Here is a 16,948-nt window from a genome sequence, read left to right as displayed (position 1 = left end):
CCAGCGCTCACCACCGAGCCTGGACATTTTCCATCTGTTTAACTCACGAGGTTAATCCACAGCAAAGCTTAAATAACCAGCCAGAAAGAGTGTGCTCGTTTTCTTAACTTTTTAAACCGGAAAAGATCATTTAAAACGTTTCTCCTCGTCCTACCAGGGGGTGAGATGCAGAAATAACGCTTCAGAGAGGAACTTATCAATGAAACGTCAACGAGTTACAGATAAACATTTTAATTGATTAAATATATATATATATATTTTTCAAGATCTCTTTGAAATCGCGTTTGAGCTGTACTGATCCACAGCCAAAGGCAATATAAAAGTCGAAACCCAAAAGGTCCTGAACGGACACGTGACCGGAACCGCAGCTATGTGAGGCCACACGCACTGCTCCCGAGAACAATGGCGTTTCCAGGAGACGATTCACCTTAACGTGTGCGGGGGCAGGTCTGTAATCAAAGGCTGGAAGAAATATATATTAGTGCCTGCTTTTTAAAAGTTTATTTTACATTTTAAATACAGTATTTTCTCGTTAAAAAAAAACAAAACAAAACACAACAGAACAGCCCGGAAGTGCCTAACCCCGTGGTTCCCAGCCCGTACGTATGTACACGAGAGCGGACGGACGGACGGACAGTGGACAAGTGCTCTGATGTAACAGCGTGGACGTCTGTGAGCTGTCACTGGTCGAACGGAAAACACACAGGGTGAGCACTTCTTAGGAAAAATAATCCAGTTTCCAAACAAAGAGAACAGTCAGGTATGTACAAAACTGGGTATTAAAAAAAAAAACAACAGAAAGAACGCAGCACGCAAAACCAGCAGCCCCTTCCTGACGTAGTGCAGGTGACCACCGCAGAGGGCCCTCCCACGGAGGTGATTGTGATCCGACAGGCAAAACCCCCAAGTATTTCAGTAACAGCATGTAGTAACATTCCAGGTGTGCATTGCCGTCGCTGTCGTTTGCTATCTGTACGACCCTTCCTTTTGAAAACAAGAATCTCTACGCTAGTCAATCACGTATGTATATTGGAGGCAATTAATTGACCCGCGTTTGTTTTCAGTGGAGAAAACAAAGGTGTACCTCTTCCCATCAATAAAGACATAATACAGGATAAAGCCGTCAGGAACTGAAGCGTGGGCTCCACTTCTCTAGGAATTCCAAACGGAAGTCATGGGGGGGGCTCTGTGCCGAAGTAGTAACAAATTAAAAATGGACCGTGTCTGGCAGTGATGTCCACATTAGTGCAATGTTATTCTTCATACACTGAATGATACTGAAATGACTTCATGTATTCTTAATTCAGAAGGTGGCAATTTGAGTTTATAAAACGGTTTACGTTAACTATATGCTTGTGTAGAAAACAGTTCCAATCTGAGATGCTCTTATATAAAGCCAAATCAAGACGAAAATGAGTTCCTTTTGGTCTGCCATGGCATATCGATACCCAATGAAGAGGACCGTGAGCTGGGGGGGTGTCTGAGGTGGTCTATGTGTACTGACACTCTGATCAGCAATCGGGTTTGGACATTCTGTTTTAAGATTATCTTAGAAAATAACTCCCTGTGTGCAATGTAACTCTGAACTGAATAGCTGTTGCCAAAGCAAAAACCAATCTGGCCCATTCACAACCACATCGGATTGAAGCAATTATTTCCTATTATAATCTGTGAGGTCTCAAGTTTTTAAGTTTTAAAAAGGGTGACTTTCCAAGTTGTGCACCTCAATGTGGCACACGAACAGAGGATTTCCCGAGAGGGCGCGGTGACTGCGGGTACATCGAGCAGGTAGCAGGGGACGAGCCCGGGGGCTCCACCTCGGGGTGTTTGTTTAGATTTAACACGCAGCTCATGGAACTTCAGCATCCTCTAGGGATGCAGCTGGCCGGCACCTACCAGCGGGGTAAGTCTGAGGAACCCCTTTGACCCCAAAGTATTAACGCTCAAGAGTCTCCAGGAAGTCCTGATCCCCAACGAGAGTTCACAGACCATCAGACCACAACCAACGGGCACACACCGACTGCAATGCTCCACCAAAGTCCAAAGCAACTTCCCAACTAAATACCATCTTCGGCCCAACCCCAGACTCCAGACTCTGCAGCGACATCTTTATCTCGTATAGTAGACTCTGTAGTAGACGGACTTGGACCTCCACAGAGAGTAGGAGTTGTCGAACTTGAGGAGGTAGACTCCTCTCCCTGGGTACTGGTGGCTGCCGGCGTACACCTCCTCGTGACAGTCCCGCCGGTACACAGGCACAATCTCATCCAGCACCGGCTTGTTGGCGTTCTTTTTGGCCTTCTCTTCAGAAGTGATGTTTTCTGTGAGAAAGGAGAGAGACAAGTCACGAACAGATCCGGGAAAACCGCTGATTGCCCTGGATGGTTTGGCTCAGTGAGCAGAGCATGACTGAAGGGTCCCGGGTTTGAGTCTGGCCAAGGGCATACGCCTGGGTTGTGGGTTCGATCCCCAGTGGGGAGTGCGCAGGAGGCAGCTGATTGATGCACATTAGTTGTCACACACACAAGGCTGGAAGCCAAATACTACCCAGAAAGCAGAAAACCTGGTTCAGGTACCAGTCCCCACTGGAGCTGCCCTGCCCTCACCACCTTCCCAGCCAAGGTCCCACCGCTGCAGGGAGTGGTCCGCTGCCCCCCTGCCAGCCCACAACCCGGCAGCTACTGAGTATGGACCAATGGCTCTACCTTCTTCCTCCTCCTCGTCGTCGCTGGATTCACTGACATGCACGCTGACGGCCGTGTTCGGCGAGTCTGTCCATTCAAAATACACCCCAAACCCAATGTCGTAACTGTCTGTCGCAAATTCCCAAAAGAGATACGATCCTTCTTCGTGGGTGGGCACACGGACCGTGACCACCTCTCCTCGGCCCACCGTGATCACGGAGTCCGCATCCTGCCGGATCTTCTCTTTAAAGTCTTTGATCTGGGGGCGCGTCCACATGGAGGGAGCTGCTATTACTGGAAGAGAGTCTGGAGACAACAGAGATTACAACAGCTACAGGGCGGAGCCTCCTGCAGCCGCCCGGCCGCACGCAGGCACCACGGGCACACCGTCTACGTGGGTGGAGGTCTCCCGTCACTTCACTGCACAATGGCACAGGCACCCAGAGGCCAGCACACCGCTTCCATAAGACACGTGATCCGTCATCTTACACGTGATTTCCCCCAACACGCTAATTACATATGGGGATTTAGAAAGAACCATGGGAACTTCCTAGCTGGGCCTTTATCAGTTTTTAGCCTATCCATAACCAAGAAGAAAGATCTGGACTTAGAAAAGAAGGATCCGAGCTTAGAAATAAATTCACTTTTGAAGGGATGTATCTCGGAATCCTAGAAGTTATCCTCAGGGAACTCGGAGAAAGAGAAACTTGGGCCGAAGTGGAACTGCCAGGGTCTCAGTGAAGAGGAGGCAAGGCTTGCTGCTGAGCAGTCTCTACACGCACTGGTTTCCCTGAGTTCATCACAGAGCTTCCGACCAAGATTCATTTAAAAACATTGATATACTGTTAATAGGGGGGGAAAAAGGGAGGGGGGTGTAAGCTACAGCATTTCAGTCTGTTCTCACACCATTTCCCGTTACTTATTCTACAAGACAAGATCTCTGAACCTGCCATCCTAGATCACGTGCCGAGTGCTCCTCTCCCTCTTAAAGGGCTGATGCTGCTCTTGCTTCAGATTTCTCAGCTCAATGGTCCCTTCCCCAGGAAAGCTCTGGTGACCTCTCTGCCTGGGCCACGCCCCCATGTCACATGCGCTCAAACTCTAACAAACCCCCCTCCAGCACAGCGCCAAACAGCCACAATTTACACGTGTGTGTGCGGGCGCCCCAGCCCTGTGCTCCTGACCCACAGGGAGTCTTCAACCAACTGCTGACTGAGTGGACAAGATGCCCATAGAGAGCCAGGAGACCTTGAAAGTGCTACGTTATCTTCTGGCTAACAGGGCCCTTCCGTCTCAAAAGAGATCCCGGGGTGTACGGGGGCCAGCCTCCTGGATGGCCGCCATCACTTTGCCTCGGGGTGTCCACGCCCTGGTGAGGTCACCATCCGAAACCTGGCAGGTGGTCTCCGGGCCCAGAGAACGCAGGGAAACGTGGTGTCAGTCCCAGAGCCAGGGCCTGAGACACTGCCGCGCCAGCTCTGCGCACCTCCAGGCAGCTCCGGAGGCTCTCAGGCAGGAACTGAGACCTGGGCTGCGGCCAACTTGACCTTGCCCATCAGCGAGGGTGCCATTTTGGAAGCAGAGCTTCTAGTCCTGGTCAAGCTTCACAGGATTTGAACCTCAACTCCAACCTCGGGAGGGACCAGGCCCACCACACTCAGCGGACCCACACAAAGTGCATGAGGTGACACGTTTATTCGGATTTTAAGCTGCTGAATTTGGGTGTGATTGGTCACCCGGCATCTGATAATCAATATACAGAATGAGAATAGATCTGATTGGCCCTCCACACTATTCTCCTACGGGTCACCGGAAGCACAGGTGCAGACTAATGAGCAGTGAAAATGCATGCAGCGCGTGCAGACATGTACTTGCTCTCAGGTGCCAGTGAGCCTGACCTCCCGACTGTGCTTGTCGTGGTGTCTGGCTGCGGTCATGTGGATGCGGTACCTTTTGGTCCGTTCTCCAGCGCTTCTTCGGCGGCTTCGGGCTCCAGCTCTTTCTCGGAGCCGTCAGTGTGGGTTTTGGCCTGTCCATTGACTGACATCATGTCGCTGGGTCCAGCTGCATTCATCTTCGAGGATGTCGGCGAAGGAGCTACTGCTACCTCTTGCTGCTTCTGTAATGCTGCCTGCAAGTCGAGAAAAGCAAAGAGACGCTGACCAGGAAGGCCAATAAAGGAGACACTTGCCCTGGAATGCATTCTTTAAAAAAAAAAAAAAAAATATTTTATTGATTTTTGTACAGAGAGGAAGGGAGAGAGATAGAGAGTTAGAAACATCCATGGGAGAGAGTCATCGATCAGCTGCTTCTTGCACACCCCCTACTGGGGATATGCCCGCAACCAAGGTACATGCCCTTGACAGGAATCAAACCTGGGGCCCTTCAGTTCCCAAGCCGACGCTCTATCCATTGAGCCAAACCGGTCCCGGCCTAGAATGCATTCTGACCTGTGTTTTAACACCACATGTGTCCTCGGGGAGCGCCGTCTCGCCACTGTACTTACACAAAAGCCAAGATGGCCCAGCCAATAGCCTTAGGGCCGGGTCCTCCCCCTGGAGGCTGCCCAGGCCTATGGCAGCAAACTGCCCGACGGGCATCCTTGAACTAATGCCAGTTACCAAGTCCTGCTGGTTCTGGGACCACTACTGGAATCTACGTAGACTCACTGGAATGACACTCGGTCCTCACAACTCCCACACACACCTCGGTCAATGTAACAGCGGCCAAACTACCTGTTGCTGAGGATTATATTTTCTTTCATAATTGCCAATGGAACATGAAAGTCTCCCTTAATAAAGGTCACCTAAAAGTTCCTTTCTCCTGGAGGCCAATGCAAAATCCATTAGTGACTGCTAAACACGAACAGGGTTCCAGTGAGACTGGACGACCCCGAGGCCGCAGGCTGAGCGGTCGCTTACCTGCTGCTGTGCGAGCTGCACCTGGTACAGCTGCTGCATGTACTGCTGGTAGTGCTGCTCCTGCAGCTGGCGGATCAGGATCTGCTGCTGCTCGTAGTTGCCCGGGTACTGCTGGGCGGCGTACTGCTGGAACTGCACGGCGGTCTGCGAGTTCAGAGCCGCCATTATCTGCTGCCTGAAAACATCAAAAAATACACACCGGTCTGGCCACGGGGGATCGGTCATGACAAAATAAAATGCCCTTGTTACTTAGTTTTATAATTTACACCTCTTCAAAACGACTCAGCTAGTATGTATACCAATCAGCATGTGACCCAGGCCCAGAAGCAATTTAAGAAAATAAGCATGCTCTCTATTTTTTACTTAGGTTTCCAAGGAAAATCTGGGATCAAGGGAGAGAATAATAATAAACACATCATCATCAGCAGCATGATGATTAATGGTTATGTGCCTTCCTATGTACCAGGCAGAGTTCAAGGCCCTCCCCTGGACTGAGCCGGCAGGCCTTAGCATTGCCCCCGGGTGAGGGCTTCACAGAAGGGGAAACGGAGGCGGCAGTAACTTGCCCCAGGTTACCCTGCTGGCAGGCGCCAGAGCCGGCGCGGAGGACTAGGCAGCCTGGCTCCAGCCTCTGCCCACGATGCTGGAGGACGGACTGTCGTCCCCAGCAGCCAATGGCGGGCCCCTCCAGAGCAGTAGCCATCGTCTCTCTGCAAAGCAGGAGGCGGCCCTGGCTGACCGGCGCTTTTCTGAGGGACGACTCAGCACCAATGAGGAGCAATCTGGGGCTCCCGTGTCCTTTGGCTTAAGCCATCCGCCCCGCCACCTGCAGGACCCTGGCCTTCTTCCCGGTGCCCTGTGGGGGTCAGTCCTTCCTCCTGTGCCCGGTGCTCCCTGCAGAGCAGCGGCTTCTGAGACAGCCTCGCCCCCAGCCCTTACTCAGAACGTCTCAGCTCCCAGCCCGGTGCCGGAGGACACTGCAGGGGCTAAAACAGCCCCATTCCCTGGCCCGGGAACGCGGAACTGGGTCTCTCCGGTTCCGGCCAGCCTCTCTCTAGCAGATGCATGAAAACAAAACCCCCTAAATCCAGGCTGGCCTGGCCTGTGGTGCCAAAGCAGACAGCGACGGTTTGCAGAGAACAGGAAGGTTGGGAGAGAGACACCAAAGACGAGAGATCACGTGGACTCGGGCAGGGAGCAACAGGAGCAAGCCAGCCACCTGGGCTCCTCGGCTCCTCAGCCCTGGGCTCCGGAGTGAATCCCAAGCCCTTTCAGCCTCTTCACTCCTCTCGCAGCCAAACGCCGCTTACAACGAGGCCCTCTCTGGCAGCAGATCGCCAGCACAAATGCCAAGTAGCTAACGCTGGTGCAGCTCCCAGCCGCCGAGGCAGAACGACCCCGGGCACTCTGGCCGACGGTCCGGCCACAGCAGCGAGACCGTCCGATTCTCTCCCTCCCACGGAGCGCACAGCCAGCTTACTTCTGCTGCTCCAGCCGCAGCCTCTCCTCCTCCAGCCGCCGCCTGTCTTCGTCCTCCCTCCTGAGCCTCTCCTCCTCTTCCTTCCGGCGTTTCTCTTCCTCCTTCTGCAGCCGTTCTCTTTCCTCCTCTTCTCGCCGCCTGCGCTCCTCCTCCTCCTTCCTACCAAGTGCAGGAGACAGAGAATGAGTCCTCGACAAAAAATCCCCTGTATAAAGCAACTTCAGACTTCATTTCACCGTGAACACGGACAGAACCTTTTCAGAAAGCCACACATCCCAAGATCCGAAATGCATACACTTAACATACAGAATCAACCACACAACATACACGATCTCAGCGAGAATAATTACTGCTGAGCAGCAATAGGAAAAGGCACCCATCATTAAGACACTACTCAAATCATGATGTGCCTACCCACGCCCTGAGGCTCCCCTCTAATATATGCTCACAGCACCACCAGCTTTTCCTGCAGACTACTCCTGCAATCGCAATTAAAGTTGTGTGACAGATTCAGCACTACACACCTGCCTGACCCATGAAGGAACATGCTGCCTAAGGGCAGAGACAGCCTCGCTCACACTGCTATGTTCTCAGGGCTTAGCATGGGCTGGAAAGAGCAAGCAGCCAACACATTTTACATACGGCGTACGAATATTCTAGAAACAAGGGAGAGAGCCGCAAAGGTGTGTCAGAGCAGAGGCTCAGGAGGAGGGGTGGCTGAGTTTATGGGCCTGCTCAGAAATCCGGTGTAATGGCAGAAGGACTGCTGCCCGGGGGACAGGCCGTTCCCATTACAGGTCCAGCCAGACGGGCAGAGGCCCCACACCAGGAAGCCTGCCAAGTGCCCTCACTGCAGCCAGATGCAGCCGGACACCTGAGCTGGAACACTCCGCGCACTCAGCTCACCTCTTCTTCTCTTGCTCTTCCTTCTCGATCCTGTGGGAGGTGACGTACGTGGAGAAGAGGTGGCAGCACCTGTTCAGGAGCTTGACAAACTCCACCATGGCGTCCTCTCTGGACATGTTTCCCAGCGCCGCCCACTCTCTCCTGGAAGGAATAACGGGAAAAGTCACCTCCTCTTCTTGAGAGGATGAGAACTCCATTGAACGGGACTTTCAACATGAACAATTCTCAATCACAACGAAAACGAAGAATAATTCTATTATACACAAAAGGTGCGGGACTTCCAGATTCAACAAGCATGTACTGATTTACTACATTACAATCCAAACTTACTTTTTAAACTACAACTTAACTGCACTGTTGATCATTTCTGTACGAGCAAAAGCGTATCTGAGTTTTACTTATATTTTAGCCTTAACTGAATAGTCTATGTATTCCTTTTTGTCACAGCTCTCTATATGTTCCGATAAGGAAATCAATTACACATATTTTCAGTGGCAGCTTTTATCATTATTAGGAAGAATCAAACGAAGCTGTACTTGTCTTATGTTCATAATCAGATGAGTAAGCTTCTTCCACAATATTTAGCCATAAACACCTCCAAGCCAAAAAGAGGTAAACATCTGAAGACTCCAGAAGCTGCAAGCAAAAATGTTTGTTTCAGTGCTAAGCTAGTGAACCAGCTATTTACATCTTAACCAATTCACTGTGCACCGTTTTCAACACTATTCTCGTTAAATTAGTTATACAACGGAACACCGTTACCTCCTGTCGTTCCCCAGCACGTCAAAGAATCCGACCTCAGGACAAGTGTCCGGATTATACGGGCCCAAAAGAACCTGCTTATGCAGTGCCACAAGCTTCAGCTTTTCTTCATAAGTTGGATGAAATGCTTTGCCATCTTTTTCTGTAAGAAAAAAGAAAAAGAAAACCCACAAAGGAAATAATTAGCACTGGAAAAATACACAATTTTCAGCTGTATGCTGAAGTGTTGCTATAGGTATGTCCCAAGTGCCTATGATAGATAGAAACACTATTATAGTGAGGCTTTTTTCAAATACTAAATTTTAACAACCTTTATGCAGAATTTTAAAACAATGAAGCCAAGTACCAATATTTATGTTAAAACTACTCCAGAGAAACCAGTCTGTTAAGCTATAGTCAGGCACACAGATATAAGTGTACCACTGACATCTTTTATACTTATTAAAGTCGTTCAACAATCATTCTTTAAAAGGTTTAAAAATAATTTTGTATCAACCATTTTCAATATGACCATACATGTACTTTGAAAGGCTATATTCAACCGTTTGTACCCCACTGATGCAATATGATGTGGTAGGCGACAGCCTAGATTTAAATCTCGTCTCAGACACTTCTTAGCTGTAGGATGTTTAACCTCTCTGACTCAACAATAAAGTAAGGGGTCCAATGCAACTTCAGAGGTAATAGATATTATTACCTGGCCGGGTATTTCAGTTGGTTAGAGCATTGTCCTGATACACCAAGAGTAATGACTATTTTTTAAAATATATTTTATTGATTTTTCACAGAGAGGAAGGAAGAGGGATAAAGAGTTAGAAACATCGACGAGAGAGAAACATCGATCAGCTGCCTCCTGCATACCCCCTACTGGGGATGAGCCCACAACCAAGGAACATGCCCTTGACTGGAATTGAACCTGGGACCTTTCAGTCCACAGGCCGACGCTCTATCCACTGAGCCAAACTGGTTTTGGCAAGAGTAATAACTATTTGATCCTCTTCCTTCCTTTATAAACCTGACCTTTGTAAATTGCTTTGGTTCCACTTGGTAAAAAGGTCAAATGAGTTAATATGCTAAATGTCAATAGTCTATTCATAAGGCCAGTAAACTAGGCCAGTGGGATAGGGAAACTGAGACAGATTGCTGAGCAAATCGGCAGAGCAATTGACAGCCAGATACAGGGGCCACCTGCCCAGAGCCTGGCTGTATTTCACCTCCAGGACGGAAGAAAAGCAGTAACACCGGCGGGCAATGCCAGGACCAGCTGCAATACCCAAGGACCCCTGCCCTACACTGACCAATCAGAGGAGCCACGCCCCTGAGAGCATGCCTGGAAACTGATGAGGATTCTGTGGTCCAGGAACAGGAAGGCTTTATGACAAGTGGTAGGCATAATAATAGCCCTCCCCACCCCCATCCCCGGATGTCTACACCCCAATCCCAATTCCGTGAATATGTTTGATTATATGAAAATGGGGAATTAAGGTTGCCACTAACTGCCTGACCCTGGACTTTCCCCGCCTTGGCCCAATGTAATCACAAGGTCCTTATCAATGGAAGGAGAGAAAGAAGGGCCTGAGGGAGGAGACCTAAGCTGTTACCCATCTTACTTCCCTCAGAGAGGCCAGAGGGAGCCATACAACAGCTGCTTTCCCAGCGCCTCAAGGAACACAGCTCTGCCGACCGCCCCCCTTTAACCAGCGAGACCTATTTTGAACTTCTGACACCAAAACTCTAAGTCAGGAGTTGTTTTATGACACGAATTTTTGGTAATTTGTGACAGGAGCAATAGGAAACCAATACAATACACAAAACACGTTTTCCCAAGCAATTAAAAATAGAAATGGCTTCTAGATCGTGTTCCTATTAATTCATAAGTACTTGACTTTAAGTTCTAATAAGACAGCATAAGTAACTTGATAGCAGCTTTATAATCATTGTTACCAAGCCCTAAGGTCTGAAAGATTAAAATTAAGTCCCTTACACCTGAAATTAATCAGACACAAGGTTATTAGTCTCACACCTCAATTGCTAGAGTACATTTACGAGAAATCATATTTTCCCTTCTGTCTGGAGGTAAAGGTAAAGGATGCAACAAATTATTTCTATGCCCTGTCTAGCTTTTACTTGATGAAATGAAAGCCATAAAATATACGGGTTGGGAGGGAAATTAAAGACAGGTGACTGAATTGCACAACCAAAGCTCAAATCTGCCCTACATATCTACCTTAATTTGTTACTATCTATGCGGTATAAAAAAGATGTAGATTGTAACATCAATAACCTAAAATGCTAGGGAGAGAGAAAAGTGTGGAGTTTCTGTCTGCTGTGGAAGTTATGTGCTTAGACTAGAACTATAAACTATTTCATATAAGCCTCATGGTAACCACAAAGGAAAAACCTGTGGTAGATGCACAAAAGCAATCAAAGCGTGTCCACCCGGTAATTACTAACCCGTGCTCGAACACTTCCTCCTGGTAGTGATTCACTGTCCCGTCACTGGATAGCTGCAATTTTCACTTCTTTATTCCCTAGTCCTCAGCATTAAATAAAACCCATCTAACAGACCAGACCTCAGAAAGCCACAAAAGCCCTGGCCATGTGCTCAGTGGCTGGGACCTTGTCTGATACACCGAAAGGTTGTGGGTTCAATTCTCGGTCAGGGCATAAACCTAGGTTGTGGGTTCTGCAGTCAATGGCTAAACAGCAGCTCTTCCTAGAATGGTTTGATTCCAGTCAGGGCACAGGCCTGGGCTGTGGGCTTGATCCCTAGAAGGGGGTGTGCAGGAGGCAGCCGATCCATGATTCTCTCCCATTACTGATGTGTCTCCCCCCCCCCCCCCTTTCTGAAATCAATAAAAGTATACTAAAAAAAGAGTCACCTTTTGAGGTTAGGGACGCGCATTATTTAGAAAGAAAATAAAGAGGCAGAAGCATTTCCTTTCCTTTCCTATTTGAACTGCACCCCACACCAACTAGTACACGAGGAAAAGCATTACAGTGAAGGAAAGACAATTAGAATATCATGATTTTGATTTTGTACAGAGAGGAAGGGAGAGAGATAGAGAGTTAGAAACATCGATGAGAGAGAGTCATCCATCAGCTGCCTCTTGCACACCCCCTACTGGGGATGTGCCCGCAACCAAGGTACATGCCCTTGACCAGAATCGAACCCGGGACCTTTCAGTCCCCAAGCCGACGTTCTATCCATTGAGCCAAACCGGTTTCGGCAGAATATCATCATTTTTCAACCCCTAATGAATTAAAACATATCCATTTTCAATTTATACGAGTGAACAATCATTAGGTTAGCTAAATGCAAGCTTCCTGAAAGGTTTATTATTATATTAATAGGAATAGACTATTAACACCAGTATTTTTAAAAAAAATATATTTTATTGATTTTATACAGAGAGGAAGGGAGAAAGATAGAGAGTTAGAAACATCGATGAGAGAGAGTCATCGATCAGCTGCCTCTTGCACACCCCCTACCGGGGATGTGCCCGCAACCAAGGTACATGCCCTTGAATGGAATCGAACCCGGGACCTTTCAGTCCACAGGCCGATGCTCTATCCGTTGAGCCAAACCGGTCCCGGCAACACCAGTATTTTTGATGGGCACATTTACTTCAGTCCTTCGGAGCGGATTACCGCCACTACAATCAACATTTCAAACCTGACAGCAGTTAGTTATGTAGGAATGCAGAGCAGATGCTTTTCTCACACTTGACTTTTCCAGCTATCTGAAGCGAATCTCCAGAAAGTGAGTGTGTCCACACTCTCAGTGAACATCTGCTCAGTAACTGGTGGCACTTATTGCTCTGGAATTTTAAATCAATGCCACCACCTACCAGCTTAATGCAATGAGGTCAATGAAGTGTACAGAAGGAAACACTCACCCCTAAGAACTCTGGAAACCAAATACAACTCCCCAAGCTAACGCTATCCAAAAAGTACGAATGCTACAATGAAGCCAGCCGGTCTAGTAGGTAACCAGCTCATCTTGCTAACACTTGGTTCCTCCATGTAAAACGGTCACCGAGCCTCCTGCGGACTAACGAAAAGCTCTTTGCAATGCATTCCAACCGGTCCTCAGACCTGACAGCTTACCTTCCCGCTCTCCGCTCTCTCCATCCCACCACTTCCTCCGGCCACTGCCCGGCCACTCAGGCCTGCCCCCCGCCCCCAGCTCTGGAATGGCATTTGCTCCCGATCCCCCCGCGCTGCAGCTGTCTGGGTCTTTAACTCCTCCTTTGGCCTCTACATTCCTCACGGCCAAGGGGAATGCGCTATTCATCTACAGTGGAAAGCTAACACAAACCTCTGTCCGCGAGAGGGGTCCCCGCGGTCTGCACTGAGGAAGACTGGGGAAATGCTAACTTGCATTTATCTGCACTTTAAAAAATATATATATTTTATTGATTTTTTTACAGAGAGGAAGAGAGAGGGATAGAGAGTTAGAAACATCGATGAGAGAGAATCATCGATCAGCATCCTATCCTGATGGCCTCTTCATTGCTAACTACCCTGTTTCCCCGACAATAAGGCAGTGTCTTATATTAATTTTTTCTCCCAAAGTTGCGCTGGGTCTTATTTTCAGGGGATGTCTTATATTTCCATGCGCTAGGTCTTATTTTCGGGGAAACACGGTAGGTAAGGCTTCAGGCAGAAGGGAGTTTTGATTGCTAGCTGCTAGTCTCCTAGTAAGTATTGGGTACTGCACTGAAAGCCTGACTTAGGGAGTGAACCATTCCTATCAGGGTAGGCCTTTCCCTTTAAGGTGACTGATAACTAGGGCCACAAATGATAGGTTCCCCTCGGAGTCCTAGTTCTCGGCAAAATAACCTTAGGTTTAGACCACTAAATCTTAAATCCGAGACAGCAAAGCCAGCTCCCTCTATATAAATGATGGAAATGGAGTCTAGAAAAGTCAACTGTCTAGGAATTTACACAGTAAATGGAACCCAAGGCTTCCTGACTCCAAAGCAATGCTAAGTTTACTGCACATTGCTGTGTTTCAATCTTTCAAAGACGATATTACTACCTCTCTCAAATTAAGACACGCTCAGTCAAGTGGCGAAAGCTAGGATTAGAAGTTGGTTCTTTTCTATTCTTACACACTGCCGCTACAATATACTTTAACCCGGTGGTAGGCAAACTCATCAGTCCACAGAGTCAAATATCAACAGGACAACGATGGACATTTCTTTTGAGTGCCAAATTTTTTAAACTTCCAACTTCTTCTAATGCCACCTCTTCAACATAAACTCGCCCAGGCCGTGGTATTTTGTGGGAGAGCCACACTTTGCCGACCACTGTTTTAACCTTACTGAATCTGGAAAATTACATTCTACGAATAAAAACTTAAGGTAAGATGTAGTTACTCATAATTGTAACAAAACCATCGGAATTTCATATATGTGAGAATGTATCATTACTACAGGAAACTCTACATTCATGGGCCAAGAGATAAAAAATCCAAGGCCTGATTCATTGTGCAAACGATGACGAGTATTTCAAGGGTAAACTTCTTAACAAAAAGTGCAATGAGTGTGGAATGATCAACTGTTCTGGAAAAACTTACGCGAGAGATAGAGACTTTCATTAGTTTGCACAATTAAAACAGTTCTGAGAGAAAGCCAGTAACTTTTGCATGCATGCACCGCTACGCCGAGCTGCTCCCCTTCAGCTGGAAGTTGAGTGAAACATGTATTCCAGAAGGTACGCCTCGGGGAAAGGGTTCCAGTACGCTGCTCTGGAATGTGTGGGGATCCTAGCAGCCACTTTTCTTTTTTTAAAATATATGTTTTATTGATTTTTTACAGAGACGAAGGGAGAGGGATAGAGAGCTAGAAATGTCGATGAGAGAGAAACATCGACGTGCCCGCAACCCAGGTGCATGCCCTTGACCGGAATCGAACCTGGGACGCTTCAGTCCGCAGGCCGGCGCTCTATCCACTGAGCCACACCGGTTTCGGCCCTAGCAACCACTTTTCAAGCTTCGTTTGCTGATAACTCTCCGTGCCCACGAGATAGTCGAACTATCTCGAAATCAGACTAACGGGCTTCCCAATCGTTTTCCCCACCGACAAGCTCATGTGACTGGCATCACCACCGTTCGACTCAGTGAATCACCCAATGAAAACACACACACACACGCACACACACACCACAATCTCGCTCCAAGACGAGACATTTCACAATTCTGTGAGAAGCACGGGGTAGAGTGGGGTGCGAAGGGGAGGGGGGGGCCCCTTTCAACCTAACTCTTGAGAATCCACTCTTGGCACACTGCTTTAAGGGGGTAACATTTTAACCTTCTAGAAGTTCCCAGGGCAGAGCGAGCATCCTCTCTCTTGGGAGTCTGACCTGCCAGAGGAGGGGACGTGCTGGCTGAACGCTTCCCTCCTCTCGGCCACGGATGATCAAACGCCAGGAGATCGAATCCTGCTAGAGCGTGTGGCCCACCCCCCCTGGGGGGAAAGGGTGTGCGGCACCCAATGGAGGGCCTCCTTCCACCACGGGAGAAGGGTACAGGGGAGAAGGGTGCAGGGGAGAAGGGTGCAGATAGGTGGGGTGTGATGTGCCACGCCAAAGAGACAGAAGAAATGAGACGGTACGCCGAAACCGGTGTTGCTCAGTGGATAGAGCATCGGCCTGCGGACTGAAAGGTCCCAGGTTCGATTCCGGTCAAGGGCATGTACCTTGGTTGCGGGCTCATCCCCAGTGGGGGCTGTGCAAGAGGCAGCTGATCAATGATTCTCTCTCATCCATGTTTCTAACTCTCTCTTCCTATCTGTAAAAAAAATCAATAAAATATATTAAAAAAAAGTTCATGTACTCTTTATACATAAAAAAAGAAATGCGACGGTAAAACAGAAAACAGTAACAATAGTAATAATAATAATAACAATAATAATAAAATAAGTGAATTCCAGGACGGGATCCTCTGGGAGAGAGGATCATGCTTCCCTCCCAGCTCCCGGAAACCCGAGAAGCTAAATAAACCAGGGGACATGCCCGGTCACCGGGGGGAGGCGGCCCTCGGACAGCGAACCCGGGGTGACCCAGCGGCCCCGCGGGGAGGGACGAAGTTCGGGAGCCCCAAGGACGGAGCCCCGCTGGCTCACCTTTGAAGAAGCGCAGCGCCAGGCCGTACAGCTCCTCCAGCCCGAAGCCCCAGCGCTGCTCCAGGCGCCGCGCCTCCTCCGCCGCGCCCCCCGCCGCCGCCCCGGGCTCCGGCTGCCTCCCCGCGGCGCTCGGGCCCCGGCCGGCCCCGGGCGGCGAGGGCGGCGGCCGCGGCGGCGGCAGCAGCGGGGCGCCCTCCGCGCCCGGCCGCTCCTCCGGGTCGGGGCTCAGCGTCAGGCCGTCCACCGACACCTCCAGGCGCTCCGCGCTCAGCACCGCCGCCATCTCCGGGCTGCTGCGCCTCCTCGGCGGGGACAGGCGGCGGCCACGTATCGACTTCCTGCTGACCTCTCACCCCGGCTGGCCGACACCGGAACTTCCGGTGCCGAGCCAGCTCCGGAGAAAGGGGCGGAAGTCCCGAGGCCCCGCCCCTCAGGCCCCGCCCCTCAGGCCCCGAGCAGCCGGCGGCCGGCGCCGCCACGCGCCACGCCCCCCCCTAGGCCCTTAGGGCCGGTCGGGAACCGAGTCCGGGTGCCCGGCCCGCCCTCCCGGCCCGGTTCCTCCGGAGGCGGGGCTGCGCCCTCCGTGGCGCCACCGGAATGGCGGCCCGGGGTCTGCGGGGCGGGGCTGGGGGCGGGGCCTGCTGTCTGTGCGGGGAGGAGACTTAGAGCAGCTGATCAATCTCTCCCTCTCTCTCTATAAATCAATATATATTTTAAATATGTTTTATTAATTTTTTTTTACAGAAAGAAAGGGAGAGGGATAGAGAGTTAGAAACATCGATCAGCCCAAACCGGTGTGGCTCAGTGGATAGAGCGTCAGCCTGCAGACTGAAGGGTCCCAGGTTCGATTCCGGTCAAGGGCGTGTGCCTTGGTTTCCGGCACATCTCCAGTAGGGGGTGTGCAAGAGGCAGCTGATCGATATTTCTCTCTCATTGATGTTTCTAACTCTGTCCCTCTCTCTTCCTCTCTGTGAAAAATCAATAAAATATATAAAAAAAAGAAAAGAAAGGAAACATCAATCAGCTGCTTCCTGCACACCTCCTACTGGGGATGTACCTGCAACC

General features: G+C 49.7%; 1 protein-coding gene and 1 long non-coding RNA gene across 3 annotated transcripts; both read right to left on the bottom strand.

Annotated features, from left to right (window-relative positions):
• Positions 1-215: 215 nt before the first annotated feature.
• ACBD3 (acyl-CoA binding domain containing 3) lies at positions 216-16,247 on the bottom strand. 2 transcript variants are annotated; one of them, XM_036453525.2, is made up of 8 exons: positions 15,884-16,247; positions 8,754-8,895; positions 7,992-8,132; positions 7,086-7,244; positions 5,606-5,780; positions 4,635-4,815; positions 2,706-2,990; positions 216-2,321 (listed from the first exon to the last, which is right to left on the bottom strand). In XM_036453525.2, exons 1-8 carry the CDS (start codon positions 16,164-16,166, stop codon positions 2,110-2,112), a joined length of 1,578 nt encoding a protein of 525 aa, XP_036309418.1. In that variant the 5' UTR covers positions 16,167-16,247; the 3' UTR covers positions 216-2,109. The 2 variants fall into 2 exon arrangements, with proteins under 2 accessions (XP_036309418.1, XP_036309419.1); XM_036453526.2 differs by lacking the exon at positions 7,086-7,244.
• LOC123653003 lies at positions 13,821-14,233 on the bottom strand. The gene is made up of 2 exons (XR_006742608.1): positions 14,070-14,233; positions 13,821-13,889 (listed from the first exon to the last, which is right to left on the bottom strand). It is a non-coding gene; the product is annotated as an uncharacterized LOC123653003 (long non-coding RNA).
• Positions 16,248-16,948: the final 701 nt, after the last annotated feature.

This window comes from Pipistrellus kuhlii, unplaced genomic scaffold (assembly GCF_014108245.1).
Source record: "Pipistrellus kuhlii isolate mPipKuh1 unplaced genomic scaffold, mPipKuh1.p scaffold_m20_p_25, whole genome shotgun sequence".
Lineage (NCBI taxonomy): Eukaryota > Metazoa > Chordata > Mammalia > Chiroptera > Vespertilionidae > Pipistrellus > Pipistrellus kuhlii.
Note: the sequence above shows the minus strand (reverse complement) of the source record. Positions and strands in the feature narration are given on the sequence as shown.